Consider the following 23136-nt stretch of genomic DNA (forward strand, 5'->3'; position numbering starts at 1 on the left):
CTTGATTTGAGAGGTGGTAAGAGCAATGTCCATTGGTCCTTCTTGAATTAACCATGAACAAAATTTTATTATCAACAAGTTGTCCCTGTTTCATATTATTGAAACATCACACTCTCGCATTTTTCCATTGCTTTATTCATCTCAAAAGAAAAGAGCAGAAAAACTAATTGCATTTTCCTTGTTTTTCTGGGCTGCAGAAGTACTCCATTCACTTTAAAACAAGATGCTTTTTGTACTCCAGCTTCTGAAGTTAAACCTTCAGAAAGGAGATAACTAAATAATACAGTGCATTAGTGGCCTCTGAGGTATCTTTTAATCCTATTAAACTGTGCATACAGAAATACTACAGAGGGTGATCAACTTAAAATACTGACCTTAAAAGAAAACTAGACAAAAATAATCAGATTCCTATGAGACACAGTAAACTGTGTTATAAACCTGCTTAAAACTTTCATCTACACCTAAACTCAGATGAGACAATTCTGCTGAAAAGACAAACAAAACCATCTTAATTACTTAGTTTCCCCTAAAGCTGGGTTTGTAACTCTCTTTTTAAATGTTTCATGCTCTCCTGCTATGAAGAATCTCTGGAATTTATAGCAGACCTCTATTATAAACAGGATAAATAATGTGAACAGTTTTGACAAGAATTATTATTCAATATATATCAATCCATGATTTCTTCTGACTCACCTGGCACTCTTATAAATGGCAAAGATAAGATTATTTTTTCTTTCTACAAAACCACCATTTTAGTACTAGTAAATCACAATACAAACCTGTTTTTCAAAGCCATTTAATTTTAGCGGGTAGTTATGTTTTAACGCTGAATGCTTTTCACTTAGCATTCAGACTATTATAAAGGTGCCACCATGCTAATGAGCCAACGCTTACAATTTGATACAACTGAACAACTGCTGATGCTTGCATGCAAGGTGACTATAGCACTTGATCTTGCAGTATCAGCAGGAACAACAGTTAAAACAGATGCCACAGTTAATTTCATAGATCTTGGTGCCTTCAGGGAAGAAGCTGCAGTTTTCATTTTCCATGAAGACTTTAATGTTTTATTTAGAGGATTTCTGACATGTCAAGTAGCCTGCATCTGGGATATAAAATTAAGATAACAAGAAAAAAAAAAAATTAATATCGTATTTTGTGAAGCAGATAAAAAGCAACACATTTGGGTAATTACGATAATTGGAGCCACAGAATATCTATCTAATCATTTTACTAATATGTATTTTCATAATGCAGATTCATCAAGAGTACACCAAAAAAATCTATGTTTTTTATTTACAAATAGAAAATCTGCCTTCTTGGTAGCTAAATATCTTGGTAGTGGAGATACAAAAATGTATCAGCTAAAACAGATTTAGAACATGCTGATACTCTGCATATTTGTTTAATTTTTCTTATCAAGACTCTGGGTAAAGCTATAGTAAACTGCATGAAGACTCAAAGCTATCAGAACTTGGAGAAAATTGCAAAATGACACTTAGACATAAGAAAGACTTATTTTCAAAGACTTACACTCAGAAGCACGTAAGGGTTGCCCAGGAGAGGAGGCACATTGTTAAATCTCTTTTTAGCATTGCATCATCTTTTCAAACTCTTTGCAATATTCACAGCTTGAAATTAGTGAGATAATCAGATGATATGAACATGGCATAAGTGCCATCATACTTTCACTGCACTGATAACAATTTTCAGTGCATCAGTGAATATACACTAGCCACAAAAACTGTTCCGTTAATGCCTCAAAACATAACACCACCCAAAAGAACAGTGGCTCTCAACTGTGAAAGAGTTTAAGTATTTGTGCAAAGAAAATAAAAATTAAACAGTAAATCAATATTGCTCTCTCTGTATGCTCAGGAGAGGTGAGCAAGTCTTTTTAGTGAAAATTTTTACTTTTGTGTGTGAGAACTGGTTATATTTTAATTGTTGGAAAAAGAGGAAATTATGTAACCAAGTAAGGACATGCTGATATCAAGTGAAATTATTTTCTTGCATAGTAAGTTATTCACATTTTTTTAAAGTTAACTTAAGTAGCAATAAATTTTCATGACAGAGGTCAGCTTCAAAAAATAGATGTTTAAACTTTTGCCTGAGTTCCAACATACAACTTTTTAGAAAAAAATTACCAAAAAAAATTCAGAAAGTGACATGATATCACTAGGATATTAACTTGGTAATTAGTGCGTTTTATTTCTGTCATTTTCAGTGCATGAACTATAGAAACATTAAAAAGTGTGTCTTTGGCAGCTATTATTAATCTCTGGCTTTTAAAGGACTTTGATACTTCAAAGAAAATATCAAAATTCTACCAGCTATTAAAATTCACTTCAGAAAAGTGGTACTGCAACTATTCAATAGGGAACACAGCATAGTTGAAGCTGTGAAGTAAACAAAAAATTAAACTACTGAAGATTCAACTAGTGTTTGTAATTGAGAACTGGTCGCAAAAGGGTATCACAGTTTCCTTAAATACCACTGGGTTTACATCCTACTAGAAGATAACACAGTGAAAGTCACTGATCCAACATTCCTTCAGAACACTGCTGAGCCACCACGAGTCCATTCCCGAGTTTCTTAAGGATCTCAAGTCGCTTCACTATCCAATAAGCTCCAACATAATTACAGGTCAAAATAACTTGGCCATATATTATGCAATTGAGGTCGTACGTTTTACCTTCCAAAAATAAGCAGGATGGGCAAATAAACTAGTTTAAAATCATTGCCTGATATACAAAGTATTTTTCTAGCGGTTAGCTCCCATTGATGAGCAATTAAACACTTTTAAATTTAACTGCATATTGATGGTACAAAAATAGTATCAGTAAAAAATATTACCATCACATCTGTAATTGAGACACAAACATAGCAGCATCCTGTTAGCTTATGCATACATTGCATGAACAGAAAGATAATGCTGATCCAGATACTTTGCATATGATCTGCATCTCTTTGGCTATTTATTCTCAATACAACTACTGTGACACACTTCTAAAGGCTTCTAAAGCCTTTAATGTCTCCTAAGATTGGCAAGGTCCCTTCATTTACATAATTAAGGCAATTATAGCCATTATAATCGAATGCAACACCATTTTAATGGTCTGGGCTACATTTAAGCTTCCAGCTTTAGAATCCATAAAATCTGGTTGACAGAGAGCAAAAGAAGATAATGAACATATCCTAAAAAAAGCATGCTCTCACGACTACCTAAAATAGTTTAATAGAGTTTGTTGTGCTACACAGATTAAACTTTCCTAACAATTTGGATGTTTTGGGGACTCTAGGACTGAACTTGTTCATGAATTATTTAACCACTTAGGTTAAAATGAATGATTATCAAACATAAAATTTAACAGCATTAATGATCTTCTTTCATCATAATGGATCGTCTAACTGTTAAAATTGCAGCAGCACACACAAAACCACAGAAGGTAACCATTTTGCCTGTGAAGACATATTTGCCATGAGATTTTGGTGGGGTTTTTTCCCCTACTAAAAAAACAAGGGAAAAGGGAAATGTAATCAACCAGCCCTATGAATGCTTTAAACTGATTCATTATGAGAATTATCTCTTCAAGAGAAGTCTTTTCCTTTGTGAAAAGTAACACTTTAGAGTAGTAAGAAAAAAACTCCAAATGAGTAATTAATCATTTTGTGTATATTGAGTCTTTACCTAAAAGAACTAGAGTGTCTAAATAGCCCTGAGTGTCACGAACAGTCCCACAGAAATCATCCTAAGTCTGAAGCGTCCATCCCTGGTACGTAACCTCACCCCCAGGTACTGGTCTGTAGCTAACCAGCCAGTTCTGCCTGAGATGACGTTGGGCAAGTTCACCCCGAAACTGCTCCCTACACACAGGATGGATGAGGCCATGGTGGAACCCGGCTGTGCTTGTGTCCTCAAGCAGGCACGCCTGCTTTCAAAGTCGCAGGGGACACAGGGGACACATGCCCTTGGTGTCCTGTGGTAGAAATAGTCACACAATGTGCAGAGATGCAGCACTCACATTATTTTAGATACTTAGAAATTAAAAACTGTATCATCCAAACACCTTAGATGCCCATTTGCTGGTAACAGAACAAACATGAGAAGCAACTTCTCAAAGCGCGGCCCACCACAGCAGGCTAGAACTGCATTCCACAGCCTTGACACTTGAGGATTTTCCCATTTAAATGTATGTTTGGGGATCTAATACACCTGGATTTGACAAAGCTGTGTAGATTTGAGTAGCCAAGGCTGCCAAAAGCAGCCATAAAAGTGGAAAGACTTGGAAGTGACAAAGCGGCCCAAAAGAAAACCAAAGCCGAGTAGGTTCTGGAGAAGACCGCTGTCGCAAAGATGCTTGGAACTGCGAGCAAGGAGCCGTTTCCAGTGGCAGGTGTGTAATACTCCAGCTTTCCCTTTAGTGTTACAGGGCTCTGCAACATTGACGAGCACTTAGCTAACAATCCTGTCTAAAGATTTCACTTAATCCTGGCAACAATAAAATAGGTTTTTTTACAGCATTATAACACATATCTTCTGCAGTGTTATAAGGGTTATTTTTCATAAACACAGCATAAACATTTTCTTGCATTCTAGCCTTTTTCATATAAACCACAATATTATGGAATGGACAGTCTCTCCTTAATCCTTCACTTCTTCCTTCTAACATTCAAGTTCAATGGAATTTTAATCTGTTCTGCAATTATGACTTCATTGTAGAGAATTAAAAAAATATAAATCACTGCTCAAACACACACTACCTTCTTCCCCCACCCCCATCAGCTCCATTCTGTTTCCAACTCATAGTTTTTACTACAATGTCTCTGCCTTGTTGCTTTACTCGCATTTGTGGTATCGCCTCTCTTCTGTGAGACATATTTCTATCCCTTGTTCCCAAATATTTTAACCCCTGTAAGAGCAGAAAGCAACAGCAAAAATTTATTTTTAGCCAAAACGATCACCTATTAATGACTAACCAATTTTGTTCTCCTTCATCAATTGTAAAGGTGTTAAAAACAAATGAACACACCCTGTTCCATGCAAGAGAAGAGAAATTACAGGAGAAACTCATGCATTTGTAGCAAAAATGACGAATGGAGTCACCTCTACAGCCTAACAACAGGTAACACAGCTACATCTCCATTTCCCCCGTCTTTCAAACACAGCCACAGGCCCTTCATCTTTCTCACACATTTTACCGTTCAGTCTCAGCCATCTGACTGAACTTTGGGGTCTTCAAATCTTCTCATCTGCCAAGTTCGGGCGTGCTTTTCTGGCAAGCAGCATACCCCCCTCCTCTTCAACCTTCCCCTGGGTGCCGGGCGAAGGAAGCCCAAGCACTTGGTGTGCTTTGGCTAAGCCCCAGGCTAAATGGCAAGGGGACCCGGGGACTGTGGGCACACAGGTCACAGACACCTTCTCATTCCAAACACACTCTCTGTCATTCTACATCCTGTTAGATTGCTACTAATCACGCTACATTAGATTACTATTAATGATGATGGAGCAGTCTCTTTTTGGAAAGTCTTAACATGGAGTTTGATTAATGAAAGAAGATACTGCTGACAATTTTACTTGGTTCAGCATCACTCAAGCAAAAAAACATACTCCACTTAAGAATCTAAAAAAGATTAATGCAGAAAATTTATCTTAATATTGAAGGAATAAACACTAAAATTGGCTCCATTAAGTTTCTGTTATTACACAAACACAGTAATTAATATTAAATAAATGTCTTCTACAAGTAAAGTAATACAGAATTTTTGTGCTAGAAAATTCCCTTTTCATCATATCAGATATGAAAATCATTTACAGATACTAATGAATTCTTGCTAAGATTACTAGTCTGCTATCTTAGAAAAAATCTAACATTTATAAATATGAAACTACTAAAGTAATACATCTGATTGAACAATAGTACTTCCTATTAAAGACTGAGTAAAAAATGGTCTATAATCTACCTTATATCCAACAGAGAGAAAAAAATATATTCTTAATCAGCCTGACCAAATTTCAAAGCATCAATATCTACAATGTATCAGTTTTCACTTTAACTTCAAAAAGCTTCTATTTATACATAATATATCCTTACAGCTCAACATCACTGTAAATGCATATAATGAAGTAAAAGTGAAACCCAGCATTTTAGATTGCATGCCTGGACAAATATAGGTCTAAGATGAACAGGTTTGAGATTTAAATGTGAATACCATGTATTATACTATAAAAAGCAATAAAAGCAAAATGGACATTTACTGGTAAGTCAATACCATCTAAAGAACTAAAATGGATATACAACAACACATTTTAGTTTTGTAACGTCTTTAAAATCACAAAAGGTTTGTAGAGTTCAGAAACATTTAGTAGAGTGAGAAAGCTTACTTACAGATAATTTCTTTTCTTCTAACAAGGAAACTGAGTCAGTGTGTTACAACTGATTTATATGGAAATCAATGGCAAGATTCATGCTGATGCCAGTAATACATGCAAGAGCAGAAATACTAGCCCAGATCTGATTTTTCTGGTCAGCCCAAAGTGACATTAATCTCAAACAGTACAAGCCAAAAGAGATGAGACAAATGCCTGGTTTTGAGTGCTTCCACTGATAGTTGTGCACAAGCACTTCAGGATTTGTCTAAAGACTATTTTGAGAAAAACCAGCAACATTTGCTAATGAAAATTAAGCCACTGGAAAAGCACAGAGGTTTTCCTTTAATGTTGCACTCTATAGAATTGCAGTAACACTTATGTAAGAAAAATATTTTATTTAATCATAAATATAAGGCTAAGAAAAGCAGTAGACTAGAAAGCTGACAATTACCTAATGCAATTTTAACTCGCATGTATAAAATGTTGCTACCGTCTACACTCCCAAACTACTGAGACTGTCTCCTTCCTTTTACTATGCATGTTCTTCAGAGAAAGTTAACAACAGAGTAGTTTCTCCGTGATGAAAATCAGCATGCTTTTCTTTGTACTTGTTTTTATAGGCAAGTCACTTATTTTCTGCAACAAGCATGGCAGCGTAAAATCAGATGCTATAATTAGATCTTTTGGGAAATATTTTAAAACATACTAAAATATTTGTAAATAAACTCTGAACAGCACTATAACAGTCATTTTCTTTGGTGAGTTAATTTTGTCTTATTTGAGGTTTGAAAGTTAAATTTTATCCTTGATCACTGAGCATGAACTTCTTCATCTTATAGATGGGAAATTTGTTTATTCCTCTATAAATGGCTTCTCCTGGCTACCCCATAACTGATCACTGATAACATCAGGCCTAATTGCTCTAGTATACATTGTTTTGCATACAGATTTTATTCTGCTGATGTCCTGGGGTTAATCTTGCAGAAGAGAAGAGAATTGCAAAATAGTACTATCTGTCCTTGAAAGGTAATAATACAAAGTAGAGATTAAGGAGTTAGCAGAAATGTTATTTTTGGCCCTAAATCTCTTTATTTGTGAAGCCTGGAAACCATTCAGTGCTCCCTTTGAACACAAACAAAAGAAAATCTGGGGTTTGGCATCTATACCTGTACTGTATGAAGAGTGGCTGAGGTCATGTGTTGAGAAGATACTGCTATGTAAATAAAATAAGAGGATTTGGGAGAGTGCTATTTCGCTGTTTGTTTAAAAAGAGTCCCTTTATTTGTTTTTCAAGTACTGATGCACACAGAGCGAAACAGAATCCCTAGTCTTTAATCCTGCTGTTACTTATCCTCATCTCTCCACAGCAATTAACAGTTAGGCAGTACTCAGTATAAAATAGGATGCAGCTGAGAGCAGCTATATTCTGTGATTAAATTTGTCAGGTATGCTCACTGAAAATACTTTCAGCATGCAATGTTGCCTTTTCACTTCCTTCTGGCAAAAGCTTAGACTCAAAAGAGTATGCCCTTTACAGCAGCTTCCTATGTTACCTATATAGCCCTCCTCAGATGATCAGATGAAAAGCCCTGTGGTTTTTTTTCATGAATGTAAGTTTATCTCTGTTATTTTAGTGAAAATGTCAAGTGAGCTCTTACTACAGGATTTATTAGAAATTAACTCAAAAATTGTTGAAAGCAAATTCTTCTATTTCAGTGCTAATGAAAATGAGTATTTAATGTTTCACCCACACTGTCACAGCATTTTCCATCTCAGCTGCAGAACCTTCCACTGATTCTGAGCTTTGGGGTGTGACTGCATGTCCCAGCTGCATCCTATCTTTGTATCAGAGCAATATTCCAACCTTGTTTCCATGAAGAACATATCCAAAGACATCATCTGGGAGGATGCTGTAGCACACATCACCCAAATCTTTGAAATAGACTGGGAGACCAGGCTTCTGGGCACATCACAGCACACATTGATCACAGTGTTAGCACAGCTTGACAGAGATATAAAACACAGGCACTTTGTCAAGCTTTTTGGATTTAAGAACAGTTAAATTTCCCCAATGTATGAACTCTAGAGTACAGCAAATTAAGCCAACTGACAACGGATGCTTTTCTTAAATATCTCTAGAAGGTATTTGACCAAGTTAAGAGTTGTCAGCCATACAATCGCCCGCTGTCCTAGCATTCAAATCATGTTTAATGAGGATCTTCCTGTAAATGCAGAAATGCCACATATGTCTTCATTAAGCATATTCCTTTGACCGACATACCCAGTGGGATGTTATCTGCATTTTGTCTCCTATTAGGGTGCTGTGATAATGAAGAGAGTCATACCCCGGGTATTTGGTCCAGGCAACAAAAAGCCCAACTAAAACAGTCCAGCAACACCATTTTGTGTCTTGAAGGTTTTAATTGGTATTAATATCTTATACTTTTTTCATTTATACTTTTTCATTTTTTTTCATTATTTAGTCAATAAATTTCTCTGTATAACCTACACAACAAGTAAAGGAGAAACAGAAGGAAATGTTTGCAATGATGCAATAAATGTGGTATCATTTCAGGCATAATGAATGATGTCTTTATATCTCAGTTTCTGAATGGATGTGAAACAATTTTATTTCAGAGACTGATATATTCCTTCCTCTACATCATTCTGTGGCTTTTGAGAGATGTTAAATGCACAGAGAAGGCTGTTATCTGTCAGTTCTGATTTTATTTTCTGGAAGGTGGGGTGTGAAAAGTCCATCAACCCCGACTTTCCTAAGAAATACTTACCAATCTAGAATCACTAGTTTTCTGTATCTCGACTAGTAATAGAAGTACGATGCTAGTAAAAAAGAAATCCAACGAAATATTTAGACTGGAAACAAAGTAAACTTCATACAGAAGGAGATTATAGATTAATCCAGATCCTGGCTTATGACAGTCCTACCCTGACTCCTCAACCAGTATCCAATGTAAGCCAGAACTGCTCTTTCAGTCAGCTAGAAAATGTAAGGTATTATACCATAAATATATATATATATATAAGTTCATATACACTATATTAAATGATACATAAGAAATAAACAGTTAAAATTTTATGTCCTTATTTCTAAGATGTGTATTCCACAGACCTCTGTAATCCTTTTTGTAGAAAAAACAGACAACATGAGTCTTGAGCTACACCATGAGAACTAAACAACCGCACAAAATGACTTTCACTTGTCCATCTTTTTTTTTTGGTAATGTCTTGAACTAATATTTTTTGGTTATTAAAGACTGAAGATTTTGCTATTGGCATTCATTCCTCTTTCTGAATTAACAAAACCTTTTATTTTAAGTTAATTATTAATCTTTTGTAGAATTTAACAGAAGACTACAGTTAGTAGTACTGACAGGTTAACAGGGTGCAAGACTATACAGTGGGTCAGACACGTTTTCAGAATCATTTCATTACAATTAGAATAGCCAAAGTCACCGAACAAAGTTAAACTATCCCCAAAGTAGACAGGTTATTGTAACTTTTACAATAGCTTTTATTTTTGCCTGCTGTTTTCATTCATACTGAAAGAGCAAGAAGAAAAAGTGAACTTTCCATTATACAGCTACAGGTTTTTGTTAAAACCATATTGATAAGCATATCCTTATTCATTAAAGGTTTTCATCACAACTTTTGCGTCACATCACATTTGCATCTCCTGAATGAGGACCATTTCAATATATATTTTAAAAAGATAAAATGTAACAGGTTTCAAGTCAATCTGTCATGTTCAATAAATGGACTGTAAACACTTACTTGAGAATATGAGTAGTCTGCTATAGAAAGATACATTTAACATTTTGTTAAAAATTCAAAATAGAAAAAGCAACACTAAATACACTAAAAAGCAGATGATATTTTTGGGATCATGTCAAGGTATCACTGAGTTTGTCAGGCAATTGCAACGTCATTACTGATATTAACATCAAAAGAAGCTAATGCACCTGAGAAAAGTACTTTGAAGATAACAACCTGCAAAATAAAACATTATTGTGAAGTAGAAAGTTCAGTTGTGACTACATTTTGTCCAACTTCTTATTGATGTTTTCCACCCATTATTAACTATTAAGATTACAAAATGAAATATTTCTTTTTTCTAACAGGATAGTAAAATTCCTGTACCAAAGCCTTGAAATCAGTTAAGAACTTGAAAGAACTCTGCCACAACCTCACTCTTTCAGATTTTAAAACTTAATTTTTTTATTTTCTTAAGGAATGTCAGCAATATGTACTTATGTTACACACATTTGTCCATTTGAGCTTCTATTCATCAGTTTCAAATCGATTCAGTACAAATCAAACATGAATCAGTACTGGACTAGAAAACTGGAAAAACTGAAATAAAATTTCCTGTTACTTAAATACATACTGAGAAAAGACACAACTGAAAAAAAAGAGTAAGTTAAAATTCGAAAAAAAGTGACAAATGACAGAAGAGCACTCAATAAAACTATTTTCTTCTAAAACCCACACTTTTTAAAGGAAAAACTACATGAAGAAAAATGAAAATCTGTTAATGAGACAAGAAAACATTCTGCTAGAAAAGCCTTATCTTCATCACCTCTACTTCTCTATTATCGTCACCTAATTTCTCCCAAAGAAATTCTGCTGTTAATGTTTTAATCTCAAGCTGGCTGAAAGGAAACATGATTTAAATAAAGTCACAATCGCTAACTGCCGAAAGCTTTGTAATACACTTTAAATTACTGAAAGAGTACGTTGGTGAATTGTACATTACTAAATTAATGTAACAAACTTCAAATAAATGTGCTAGTGCAGTAGGTGAAAAAATAGTTTAAAACGTGAACACTAAAACATAGCAAGTAAGTCTGTATGTCTGTGAAGGTCTAAAACTGAACTTTTGAACACTTCAAGCACAAGACTGCTACTTGCTAGCTGTGATTGGTATGGGCTGCTGTAAATTTTGATAAAACAGAAGTGGCATTTCCCAAATCCTCCATTAAATTATGAGACATGGGACAGAACTAATTAAGAGGCTGGTTACACATCGTGCCTCTGCACATAGGTGATTTAGTCTGGAAAAACTGGGGCAGGGGTGGTGGGGTGATAGCAACTGAAAAAGCAGGTCCTGGAAAAATTGCTTTCTGGAGAGAAGGCGTCCCTGAAAGACGACAGTTAAGATCCTGGCTGGTGGAAAGACGCTGGAAACAAGGAGAGATCCTGGAGATGAGCGAGACACATTGAGGACGAACACTGGGGGAGTCCCAGGGAGCACGGCCAGCAACACCCGAAGGTTTCTGCATGCAGCGGCACAGCAGAGGCCAAGGTAATTCTCTGCCTCACTGTCCCAGGTCAGCTGTGCCCTCCTGCCTGGAAGGCAGCTGGGTGGGAGGGTGAATGGAGTGTGAGAGATGAAGTCAGGTTGAGTAAAAGCTCTAATCTCACCAGTGCTTAAACAAATCCCACTATCCAGATGCACTACAGGTTCTCCTTTACTCTGTGATCGTAACGGAACAGACTAAACTTCATTACAGACGGTAGGCCTACAAGTTCCGACTGATTCTTTTTAGATAGCTAAATATGGAAGATAAGGATGCTTCAGACCAAAAGGGAATGAAAAAAGGATTGATCTAGTGCTTGTTTTCTGGGCACTTGGGGATGGGTGGGAGGATGGGTGATCTGAATTGCCAGAAGGGAAAGCAGACAAGGTGTGCAGAGGGAAGTGTTAAAGGTGAACAGGGCTTTGTACATCCCTAAAAATGAGTGCAGCTTCTGCATCTAACCCATCGACTGGTCTCATCTTCTTATCCCAGTGATGCAGTTGGTAAGCCTACACTTCACATCATGCATATTTGTTATCCATCAGACTAAAGAGCAGGACTATCAAAAACATTATCCTCTAAGACAGGCAAGGGACAGGGCTCAGTATGTCTCACTGCAAAAGGATCATAGAGTAGAGGGATTTTTAAAGGACCGAGGACATACGTTACCATTGTCTGGGTTGGACACCCAGGCCTGTTAGTTGAAGCTGCAGAGCAGTTTTAATTAGTCCTGGGAACAAGCAGTGGGAGAAGGAAAACAGGCTACGCACAAACAAGAAGCCAGGTGAGAGCAAGTCCTGGGAACCGCGAAATCAGCACACTCTCATCGGCACACTCCGATAAGGCACCTGCAGCATGCCCACCAATCAGAGACACGGACCCCCACGTGGCCCAGAAACTTTTATCCAGTCACCTGTGTGTAAAGTCAAGTGAGCGGTCGGTTTAAGTTATAAATATAACCTGTTTGTTTAATAAAGTGAGCACGGCATGTAGCCATATTGGTGTGATTGTCGTGACTTGGCCGACTCTCCATGGGGGACCCTCTTCGTCATAACTACTCTTTGGAGCAAAAAATGATGCCCAGACAGTGCCAAGAACAGAAGTCTCCCCAAGCTTGTAAAATGTGCAGTGCACAGAAGCCTTCCTCATTACTGGTTCCACATAACCACTGGAAAAAAAGACTCAGAAAAGCTTACGAAAATAAAGACCTGCAAACTCCAGCTCAGTGAAATCCCTACATTCACAACTGTGCAAGCCAGTATGACCTGGATATCCCAAATCCTGGCACATACTTGAAAAGCAGATTAGGGCGAAAATAGGATACAAGGCAATGGGTATGCCTGGAAAATAAGATAGGGTCCTAGAAGTGCTTCCTCACTTGTCTCTTTATTAGCACCTGTCACTAGTGGTGGTGCCCCCCATTCACTCAGGTTTACCCTTCTTTCTCATTCCGCTTCTAAACAACTCCCTAAGCCACTCTTCTCTTCCATACTGCCCATCTTCATTTACTTCTAACTTTGTGTGATCCTTCCCTCTGACACTGCCTGCAGTGTTTTTCAGATCTTTCCTCTCTTTTATGGCAGTACACCAAGTTTTCTTTTGTTTTCTTCTTAAAAATTATTGGAACACCTGATGTAAGTTCATAGTTTATATGACACCCACTGCTTTCACTAAACTGAAACCAAGATATGAAAGACCTTTATTTTATTATGCCTTTTTTTGCTTGTTTTGTTAGCAGTTTATAAATCTTAGTTCTAGATCAACTTCTTAGCCCTTTCATTTTTGGATTCGAGCTAACAGACTATACGCATAGGTCAGGTTCAATGTTATTAAATGTATCACTAAAATGAGCCAGCTTTCAAAAAACACAGAGATGGATTAGATTAACTTCAGAGTTTATTTTCAACTAAGAGTTTCCTATGATTTTATGATTAGGTTCACATCCGTTTTAAGAGGCAATTATGTTTCTCTAAATACTTCTTTAATTTTGCTTCCCAAAGGAGTATGGAGTTCCACACAAAGACTATTTTGGGAAAGTTCCAGGCATACTTTGCTCCCTAGATATACCAAAAATTCACAAGAGTTTTGTCTTAGATAGGGGATGCATTTTAGGAAACCTTCATTTAAGTTATCTCTGAAACTGGAGCACTAATCTTACTTTGCCTCTTTAGTTTTGTCAATTTCTAAGCAACTGACGTGTGCGTATACAGCTTACAACATTTAATGGAGTTACATTTAAAGAAAATAATTGATTGCATTTTTACAACAAAATTGTAACGAATTTCATATTCTGCTACAAGAATGGCTGAAATTTCAGCAGTGATACTCAGCTCACTTTCACATTTCTCATGTCTCCTGGTCTTTGGCCTTGTAAAGAAATTATATTCAGATTTCAATGTTGCAGTAAAATGTACCAGTTAGAAAAGCCCTGTATTTTGCTTGCCCTGACAATCTGTCAGGACAGGATTAGTGTTAAGTCCCATACTCGTATAGGATCTTTTTTCTTTCTCTTTTACATAACTAAGCGCAAGTAATCTTGATCTCTTGGCAGTATAAATCTTCAAGAAGAATTTAATCCTAGGAGTTAATTCCTAATTAAAAACAATTCCATTTTGTTGAAGCCAATAAAATTTGTCTATAGATTGTTTTCAGTGTTTAAGTACAGCAGTTCCAAAAATAGAATATGCTTGAAAGAACACACAGAAAGACAAAAATCACCACACCAGGTGAAACAGCTTCCAGCAAAGAAAATGCTAATTTTATTTTGGTAAAAACTGAGGGCAATGTTACCATATTAAAAAAAAAATTATCACTGGAGAATGGTAGATCTACTACGCACAGAGAGTTGCTTCTTGGCTCATAATCTTGATTTCACTTCATGCCCACTGCTAAAGAAATATCCCCATATCTATGCTGGGGTTGCAGACTGTGCTGCTAGTGAGAACTGCGTCAGACTGCACTGCACGTCTTACCCACGTAAGGCTGCCTCTGCCAGTGGTTCCCATTCAGGCTGGCAATGTGAGCAGATGACAGGTTTATCTATTTATTTACAGTTACCACATGAAATTGTAAATTAATGCTTTATAAAACCTCAAGGCTGTATTGCTTTGCAGAGGTTTTATAGCATAGGGAGCATTTAATTACACATATTCGATTAATATGTAATTCCAAAATCAATGACAATGCCAAAGACCAAAAAAACAGCCTTCAGGAGTGCTTCAGAGCAGTTTTTAAATTGAATTGTAATCCTGCCCAAAGCTCGGTGTTTGCAGCGGTCATCTATATTCACTGTTAAAAGAACATTAATTCATTTTTTAAACTAAGAAAAAACCCCAAAGTTTTGGCAGTACTACAGCTTATCACACAAATGATAAGATTCTCTTGCAAAATAAATTTGGAATAGCATATTAAACCATAACGAAATACCAGTATTAACAAAATCCAGGAATGTAACGCTGGTTTATTCTTGCAAGGGTGCTACACAAAAAACCCTATGATCTTCAAAAACTAATTTTGGTGTATTTCCAATGAGGATACAGGATATTTGTGCACAAAGATTTTAGCTTACTCATAAAAATTGTGACTAGACAGAAAGAAGAAAAATTAAATCTAACAGAGATCAGTCTGAAGAAATACAAAAATGCAGACCTCCAGTCAAGCTGTTCTTGGATTTCAGGTCCATGGTGGCCTAAAACTTTACACTACCAAGGCTCTCCATTCAGGAATTATATCCTCTTTTGTATAACAACCGCCTTTCAAAGTCAGCTGGGAATCACTGAAATACAAATACACTTAGCCACATTTTTTTTTCTCCAGTTTCACCGATGGTTAAGAAGCAGTGCAAAGCAACTGCATTTTCCAGCAGCCTAATGTCATGCATGGTCCAAAAGGAGGCAGATTTATTCCTATCAAACACTTTTCAAACAAAGAACCCACTTTTAAATGACAGCCTTTAGTAATAGTTCCACAGTTTAAGTGCAACTGCTTGCTCCCATGACAGTAATAAGGACTTTTAATTTTTCCTTTTTTCTATTAAACTTCATTTTCTTGAATAGTCAGTTGAAAACAGTGATGAACAAGGAACGAATTTTTCTTTGTCTTAAGTACAGCCATAAGCATTTTGAGGAATATTAAAGAGTGAAAAAAGAACAACAACTCATAGTACAATAGCTTCATTTGAAAAATACAGCGGTATTTTACTGTAGGCACAATTTCAAAAACTACAGCAAAGAAAAAAAACCTTGAATAAAATAAAGCTGGTTTTATTCAATAATAATCATTGTCTGTGATCACTGTACTCTTCAGTGAACAAAATATTATTTCCTTCTAGAAACAAGCTGTTAAAAATATCACACAAATTACTATCACTCACCTCTCCTATCATTTTTGCCTGCATTTGTGGATTTGTCAGAAGGGCAAGGGCAACGTCCTTCGCATTTCACTGAGATTTGTTTTCCTGAGACACAGGCTTGATAGTCTAATTTGCACTGTAAGGAGAGAGAATGACTGTCATTAATATAAACATCTTTTATAATAAAAATTATAGCTCTAAGTATTTTGAAGCAATCTTTCATGAAGTGCTTAAATCTCTGCAGACATAGGTGCTAGGAAAAAACTTCTGCAGTATATGCTACCTTTGTACTAAGAATTAGATTAGATGGGAGGTAGAAAGTTTTTGTTCTTGTTCCCTAACCTGGCTACAGTTTCAGGCTCAATTCAAGCATAAATGCACTCATGGTGTTAGACTGATTTGTATATGCATACTAAATGGCAGTAGACTTCATTGATTTTGTTTGTATTATATGAACAAATAAACAATGTAACAATATTAATTATTGATAGGAAGTGATTAATAAATTCTGTAATAATTCACTGTTAATTTTCTACCTTTAAGGTGACAGTATTCTAGTAAAAAGCAATAAAAAATGAAACTGAAAGCTGTGCCTGATGCAATTCTGCACAATGAGTCTTTCCCAATATAGAAACAGTTTGTGTGGTTCTGATCTGTAGACTTAGATCTCCAATCCAGAAACCATACAAAAATTAACTAAATCTAACCAAGAAATGGTGTTTCAAGCATATAAAAGTAACATAGTTAAAGACCATATACATAGTAAATACCATTATTGTAAACATTGTCATTCTTACTGAAAAGCTGAACTTGTATTCCAACAGAAAAGTTCTTGACCTACAGATCTTTCTGCAGGATATTTTGCCAACGTAGTATCAGAAAAAAACAAACCAAAACAAAGGAAAAAAAAAAAAGCAGTTAAGAGCTTTTTCAGAAAAGGAAAGGAAAGGAGTAAGACTGTTACGGAGAACACTTCATCCTTGAGCAAAGGATGGACGATATCTCATTGGTCAGGTAAGAGAAATATAACTTAAAAGTGTAGGAGTCAGAAAACCAGTTCAAGTAACAAAAATATGAAGGGTTTTCTATGTATCACAACACTTCAGAAGTACAGTCTCACCAGAAATTGTGCCTTATATTCCTTGATTGTCTTCTGTTTGGGTATCTAACTTCAGTTTAATGCAATTCCATTATACAATTACCAGGATTTCTGACAAACCCTGAAGTTGACGTCTCTCACACACCCAAAAATGGATAAGGGGTGGGAGCCCTGTAGCTGTGTAAGAATAAAGGAGCCTCCCGAAAAACTGCACTCGAGGTTTTCACTAGTATGCAGATGTAAGTACTGTGAATTTACAGAACTTTATCTACGTTTTATGCAGGCTTCTAACCCTGTCACACTCCCATGCATTTCCCTACCTAGCACAAGATGAACTGCATCACTGTATTGAAATAATATCTTTTTGCACCACTGCCAATACCAAAAAGACAGAAGAGAGGAAATAATACATCAAAATTGCGTATTTAAGTAAAATCATCATCATAGTTCAGTTTTGAATGTGCTACCTTTGGCCAAAAAGGCATGGTTAAAGGACACTGGGGCTAAAAGAATCTTTTAATTCTAATGAAAAAGAACAACAGATCTGCTCCAGCTGAAAGCTATACAAATAGCATTAGTGTCTCACAAAGGACCATAAAAGCACAGCAAAGCAAACTGCTCTGTGCACGTTGACTATGAAACAACTGAATAGCTTTTTTATCCTTGCACAATTATCCTGGCTGCATAGCAAGGGTGCTTGCATTAGCCACGATGCCTGCCAGACCTCCTTTCAGACAGTGTGTGAACTAATTCATATTTTAATACTTGAAACAATCTTCAGAGCTAGTAGAACGGATCATAGCCCAAATATAATACATGTTTCTATTGAAAAGAGATACCTTCCTTTACTTAAGATCTGAGAATTGTTATTGTTCATTCTTAGTAGCTTAAGGAATCAAAGCTACACGTATCTGTGCTTTAGGCTTTCATTACTCATGCTGGTGACTGAACGTAATCAGACGACCACTTAAAATTGGACATATAATCCCATTTCAGGTTTGTTTTATGGAGAATCACAATACGATGAGTGCAAAATAAATACTTTTTTTGAATATTTCTTTAATTCTGTTCTTGAGATATTATTTTTTACAAACTCCAATGCTTCTATATTGTTCCACTTGAAGGTTGCTGAAGGAATGAGTAAATACTTCAAAGCTGCTCCAGCTAACATAGTATGTTGAGTTTAATCCTTTTGATTCATTTTTATTTAAAGTTGTCTATCTGGTCCTATTTGCAAACAATACTGTTCTTTTAAATGTGAAGAAAAACTTAATGCCCAACCCCTGCCACAGTCACTGCCACCTGTGTCAGTGAGTGCAAGGTCACTAACACTTCCCAAGCAGTACTCCCATTCACAGGCATGCCAACCCTTACACTCACTGAACTAATTTTATGGACAGGCAGGCAGCAGAGACAGGTATCTTGTCTCCAGAAACAAAACAAAATCATGGTGCTTGTGTAAGTCAGAAATGAATCAATAGGCTGTTCCGACAATATTCTGTGAGCTAATGACAGCAGGAACATAATTGGTTAAAACCTCTTGTCCTTGTTCCCTAAACAAACAGTGCACTGGGATACTGCCAAGGCAGCTCAGCTAAATAACGGCGGGTCAGGCTCCCCTCAGCGTCACTTTCAAACTCATAAAAAAAAGCAAGCAACATACCTGGGATAAAAACTATAGAAAAAGAAACGTGGCATAAAGAATATGCGGACACAAATGAGAAGCAGTGGTACAAAGGAAAGGTAGTGCTGGAAAGAGTGATGAATTTTATTATTTTTTTTTTGTGGGGAAAATATCTGAATAGTTTAAACAGCAGAAAAATACATGAACTATAATGTTATAGTACTAAAATGATTCCCGTGTATTTGGCTTTATTAGTGACTTTTCTATATGGAGAAAATATGTCATGCTGCTTGTTCTGCTTTCATCACAATCCCTCATATGCATGAAAAAATATCATTTTACTTCTGAATATATCTAGCATTTTACTTCTGATCTAGATTCCCCTTTCCTCTTAGCATATCAGTTTTCTACACTGGAGTTTCACTTTGTCTCATTTGTATGTTTGATTCTAAATATGCTTCCACTGTTTGAATTTTCACACATTTTGCTTCAAGACAAAAGAACAGGTATTTCTGACTTCAGAGCAATATGCTGCATAGTGCTAAAAAAAAAAAAAAAACCAAAACAAAACCAAAACAAAACACAACCCCCTTTCAATACAAAAAATATGTACCATGTCAAGGTCTCTTGGCAACATATTTCATAATGAAAAATTCCTAATTTCTGTACTGTCAAGTGCCCCACAGAAAAACACAATTTGTTTACTCATATTCTGCTTGTTTAAAAACCTGTTCAGTCTTAAATGGACTCAACATTCTTCAACATTTGCTCACAGCAGTTGTTTAGTGAACTACAGACAAGCAATTAAAATCTGTGGGAAGAACATCAAAGAATATATGTCATATTTAGACATGACTCAGGCAGCTTTACTGTTACTACAGTAAAGATGAGAACAGTTATATTTCTGGAACAACTACTACAGTGTACGTTGTTTTGATATACCTGAGCTCTGCTCTTAGAACTACTGTCACAGAGTTAGGAAGATTAAATGACAGTAATATATTTCATTAAGTTCTGCCACTTTCCATTCCAAAGCAGCTACCTGCCAAAGACTGCGAAACAGACTTCTGTATACTGTACATAAAAAGAGTCTAGTTTTGCCCCAAAATGCAAAAAAAACCCCAAACAATCTACTTTTCCATGGCAAAATAATGAAAAAATGAAAATACAAGGGAAAAACCCTATTATTTGTATGTGCATTTGACTGGCGTAAATACAAGGACAGGATACACTTACTACAGTAAGTTCCAAAGAAGCCCAAATTCCCTTGTACTTGTAAACCAAGTTCAAGGTAAATATCATACGTTTCTATATATACACATTTGTCTTTAGAAACCCCCCAAACCATCCTCCTGTGCCCAACTGACCTAATTTTTCAAGTGTGAATGACAGTATGCAATTCATTAATATACGGGGAGGCCACTGATAAAACCTGTGACTTTGGAAAACGTGGTAAACTTCAAATACATAGGAAACCTCCAGGGAAAGCACTAACACGTCAGCACAAATGTCACGTATACACAGGTAAAATCTCTATGTGACGTGAAAAAGAGTATTTGGATAATAATTATACAGTCTAGAAGTTTTCAAATTAGTTGAATTTGATAGTTGCACCTGAACACTTGAACTGGCTGAGCAATCTTGTAGCCATTGAGAAACCGTGAAGGAAAGAAAATGTACTATTAGACTGTAAATGAATGAAAGATGAAGAAAATAAATAATGAGGGGAAATATTACCTCAGAAATCCTAGAAAAAAAAGCAGATTTGAAGCTTGGTTTCTGGGCAACTAGAAGAAAGGAGATGGACCATGCTATAGGGTTTTATCAGGCAAATAGTTTCATTCGATGGAGGAATGTCTAGAAAACAGAGATATAGCAGATTGCAAGTACCCTGATTTTACTAAGGCTTGTCACACTTTTTTGTATTGCAACATGGTAAGCCATACTGGGAAGTATGCTATTTGTGTGCTTATGTTGTAAGATGAGTACAAAACTAGTGGGAAGCGGCCCTCAGAGAGCAGGGATCAATGGCTCACTTAAAAGGGAAGGCTGCACTGAGTGGACTTTTGCAAGGCTGAGTCACAACCCTGGAATTATTCCGCCTTATCATTAATGGCTTGGAAGATAAAATAAAAGATATCCTATTAAATATGCAAGACTCTGGAATAACTGTTAAAGATAGTAAGATAATAACTATACTCATATTATTGAAATAGGCTATAAATATAACGCTATTCAATATAGAAAACTGCTATATTGTACTCAGGTAGACATAATAATCATGTTTAAAATAAAACCTATGAAACAACTGGCTAGACATCCATTCCAAAGGAAAAATAAAAATTAGTGATCATTATGAACAATTGAATGGTATTTAACACCATTACTGTAACAGGATATATAAAGAGGATTGCAACCTACAAAATATGTAAAATAATCCCGCACAGCTCTGGCATTGCTTACAATAGAGCACCCTGCTCAGCTTTGTGACAAGGTTTCAAACAAGATAGGAATTAATTGGAAAATGTAAACAAACAAAAAAAAGTAACAGAAATTATCAAAAGCCTAGCAAACAGTCACTAAGAAACCAAGGAAGAGACTCAAGCAGTGGGGAAGTTCAATGTTGAGAAATGAGGATTCACGTAAAAGCTGTCAAACAGGTAAAAGGCATCTGAAAGATCCCTGAAAAGAATCCCATGACAAATGTTACAAGAAATAATTGGCTTAAATGGCTACAGAAAAGTTTCAGATTAGATACTAAGAAGACTTGCTAATAATAAGGGTGGTGAAGTATTAAAATAAATTGCTGGAGAAGTTTATTGAATCTTAATCACTGTCTTTAGAATCAGGATTAGCTAAACCTGTCAGGAATGACACCTGTGTGGTTTATCTTGCTTTGAGGAAATGAGTGGGCAGGATGGCATCAGGCCTACTCAGCGGGGAAGTACAGGGCAGCCCTGCTCTGGGCACGAACCAGCGTCAAGAGACTATTACTTGCATGAATCTTGTTTATTTGCTGGGGAGATTGAAAGACGTGTAATGAATGAACTAGAGAAAATGCACGAAAGAAAAGGAAAATAACACTTATGCTGGTCGATGGATCTTAGATAACTCCAGCAAAATTCTGTTTGATACTGAGTGTATTTGTGCTCTCCTGAGCTCCTGACACCTGAGATTTGATTTGGGAACATGTTAAGTATTTTTCAATAAACTAAAATAAAATTGAGTTGAACATATAAATCCTTTGTCATGTGAAATACGAAAATAGAAGTCTTTCAATTGGATACCAAAATCTCAGAAATAACTGGTTTTGCTTCCATTTATCTGCAGAACCATCTTCGATTTGTAAAACAAGACACTCATATCACACAGAGGGACTGTGTGTGAGACTGTAAATTAGTTACTATTTGCAGACTTCTCAGAATATACAGGGAATAAAGACATATTAAAGCAGATGAGGAATTTAGTTTAACTGTGTGGCTACTGTATAATAAAAGACATAAGACTGTACTGAACAGTGCAGAGAAAATAAATTACTGATTAGATACAAGAGAGGAATGTCTGTTTTGTGTGTTAAGTGAATCGAGAGCCCTGTGGAAGAAATGACAACAGAGTTAAGACTGCATCGCACGTCTACCCAAAAAGACAGACAAACAGCGCTTGTGCAATGTTAACTTGGCATTTCCCAGTATTTTATCAATTAGCTTTTTCTCACAGGCTAATTTCCGTTCCTTTTTGAGAATGCTACTACCTCAGAGGTAAGATAACATTTCTCCACCATATTTTTGTCTTGTCAGGACTATCTAGCAGCTTTTAAAATAACTACCTAAAGCTAAGTAATTCTCTCATCTAAGCTAAGCAATTTCTCTGGCAAGCAAGGAACAGAAGCTCACGCACTAGTGCCTTCAGATGCCATCTCAGATGCTCCCTCCAGCTCCTCCTTGCCTTCCCCCCATACAGACCATGCAGCTGGAAGCAGAGCTGGTACACCCTACAGATAAAGATGGAGGTCGGCTGCCAGGGCGATCACCTGGCCTCCCAACGCGTACCCCATCCATCACGTGCTTCAAGCCCTTAATATTGAAAGACTGAAGTTTGGAGAGATACATCAACACACACTTTTCTACCATATAACTTTGCAGCATCAATGAAGTGCAAATTCGATGTGAATTACAGTCTTTTAGAAATTTTCACCTGGTGAGGTATATGACACTTACAGAAATGCTTTCTAGAACACCATCATATTTAATGCTGAGCATTTAGTAAATGACTTTTTAGACAACCAATAACTACTACTTATGCAACTGTAGAAAGTGTTTAATCTTTGAAAGGTAACTGTCACTTTTAATTGTACCTTGTCTCAATAATGAC

The 23136-nt window shown here is 36.2% G+C and overlaps 1 protein-coding gene across 2 annotated transcripts in view; it reads right to left on the reverse strand.

Moving 5' to 3' along the window:
* SPOCK3 (SPARC (osteonectin), cwcv and kazal like domains proteoglycan 3) overlaps positions 1-23136 on the reverse strand; it is a 213172-nt gene that overhangs the window by 38044 nt on the left and 151992 nt on the right. For both annotated transcript variants that reach the window (XM_055797783.1, XM_055797782.1), the window contains one exon: positions 16064-16178. In XM_055797783.1, coding sequence (XP_055653758.1) covers positions 16064-16178 — 115 coding nt within the window. The remainder of the gene's footprint in view (positions 1-16063; positions 16179-23136) is intronic.

The sequence above is a fragment of the Falco peregrinus genome, chromosome 2 (genome assembly GCF_023634155.1).
Source record: "Falco peregrinus isolate bFalPer1 chromosome 2, bFalPer1.pri, whole genome shotgun sequence".
In the NCBI taxonomy this organism is placed as follows: Eukaryota; Metazoa; Chordata; class Aves; order Falconiformes; family Falconidae; genus Falco; species Falco peregrinus.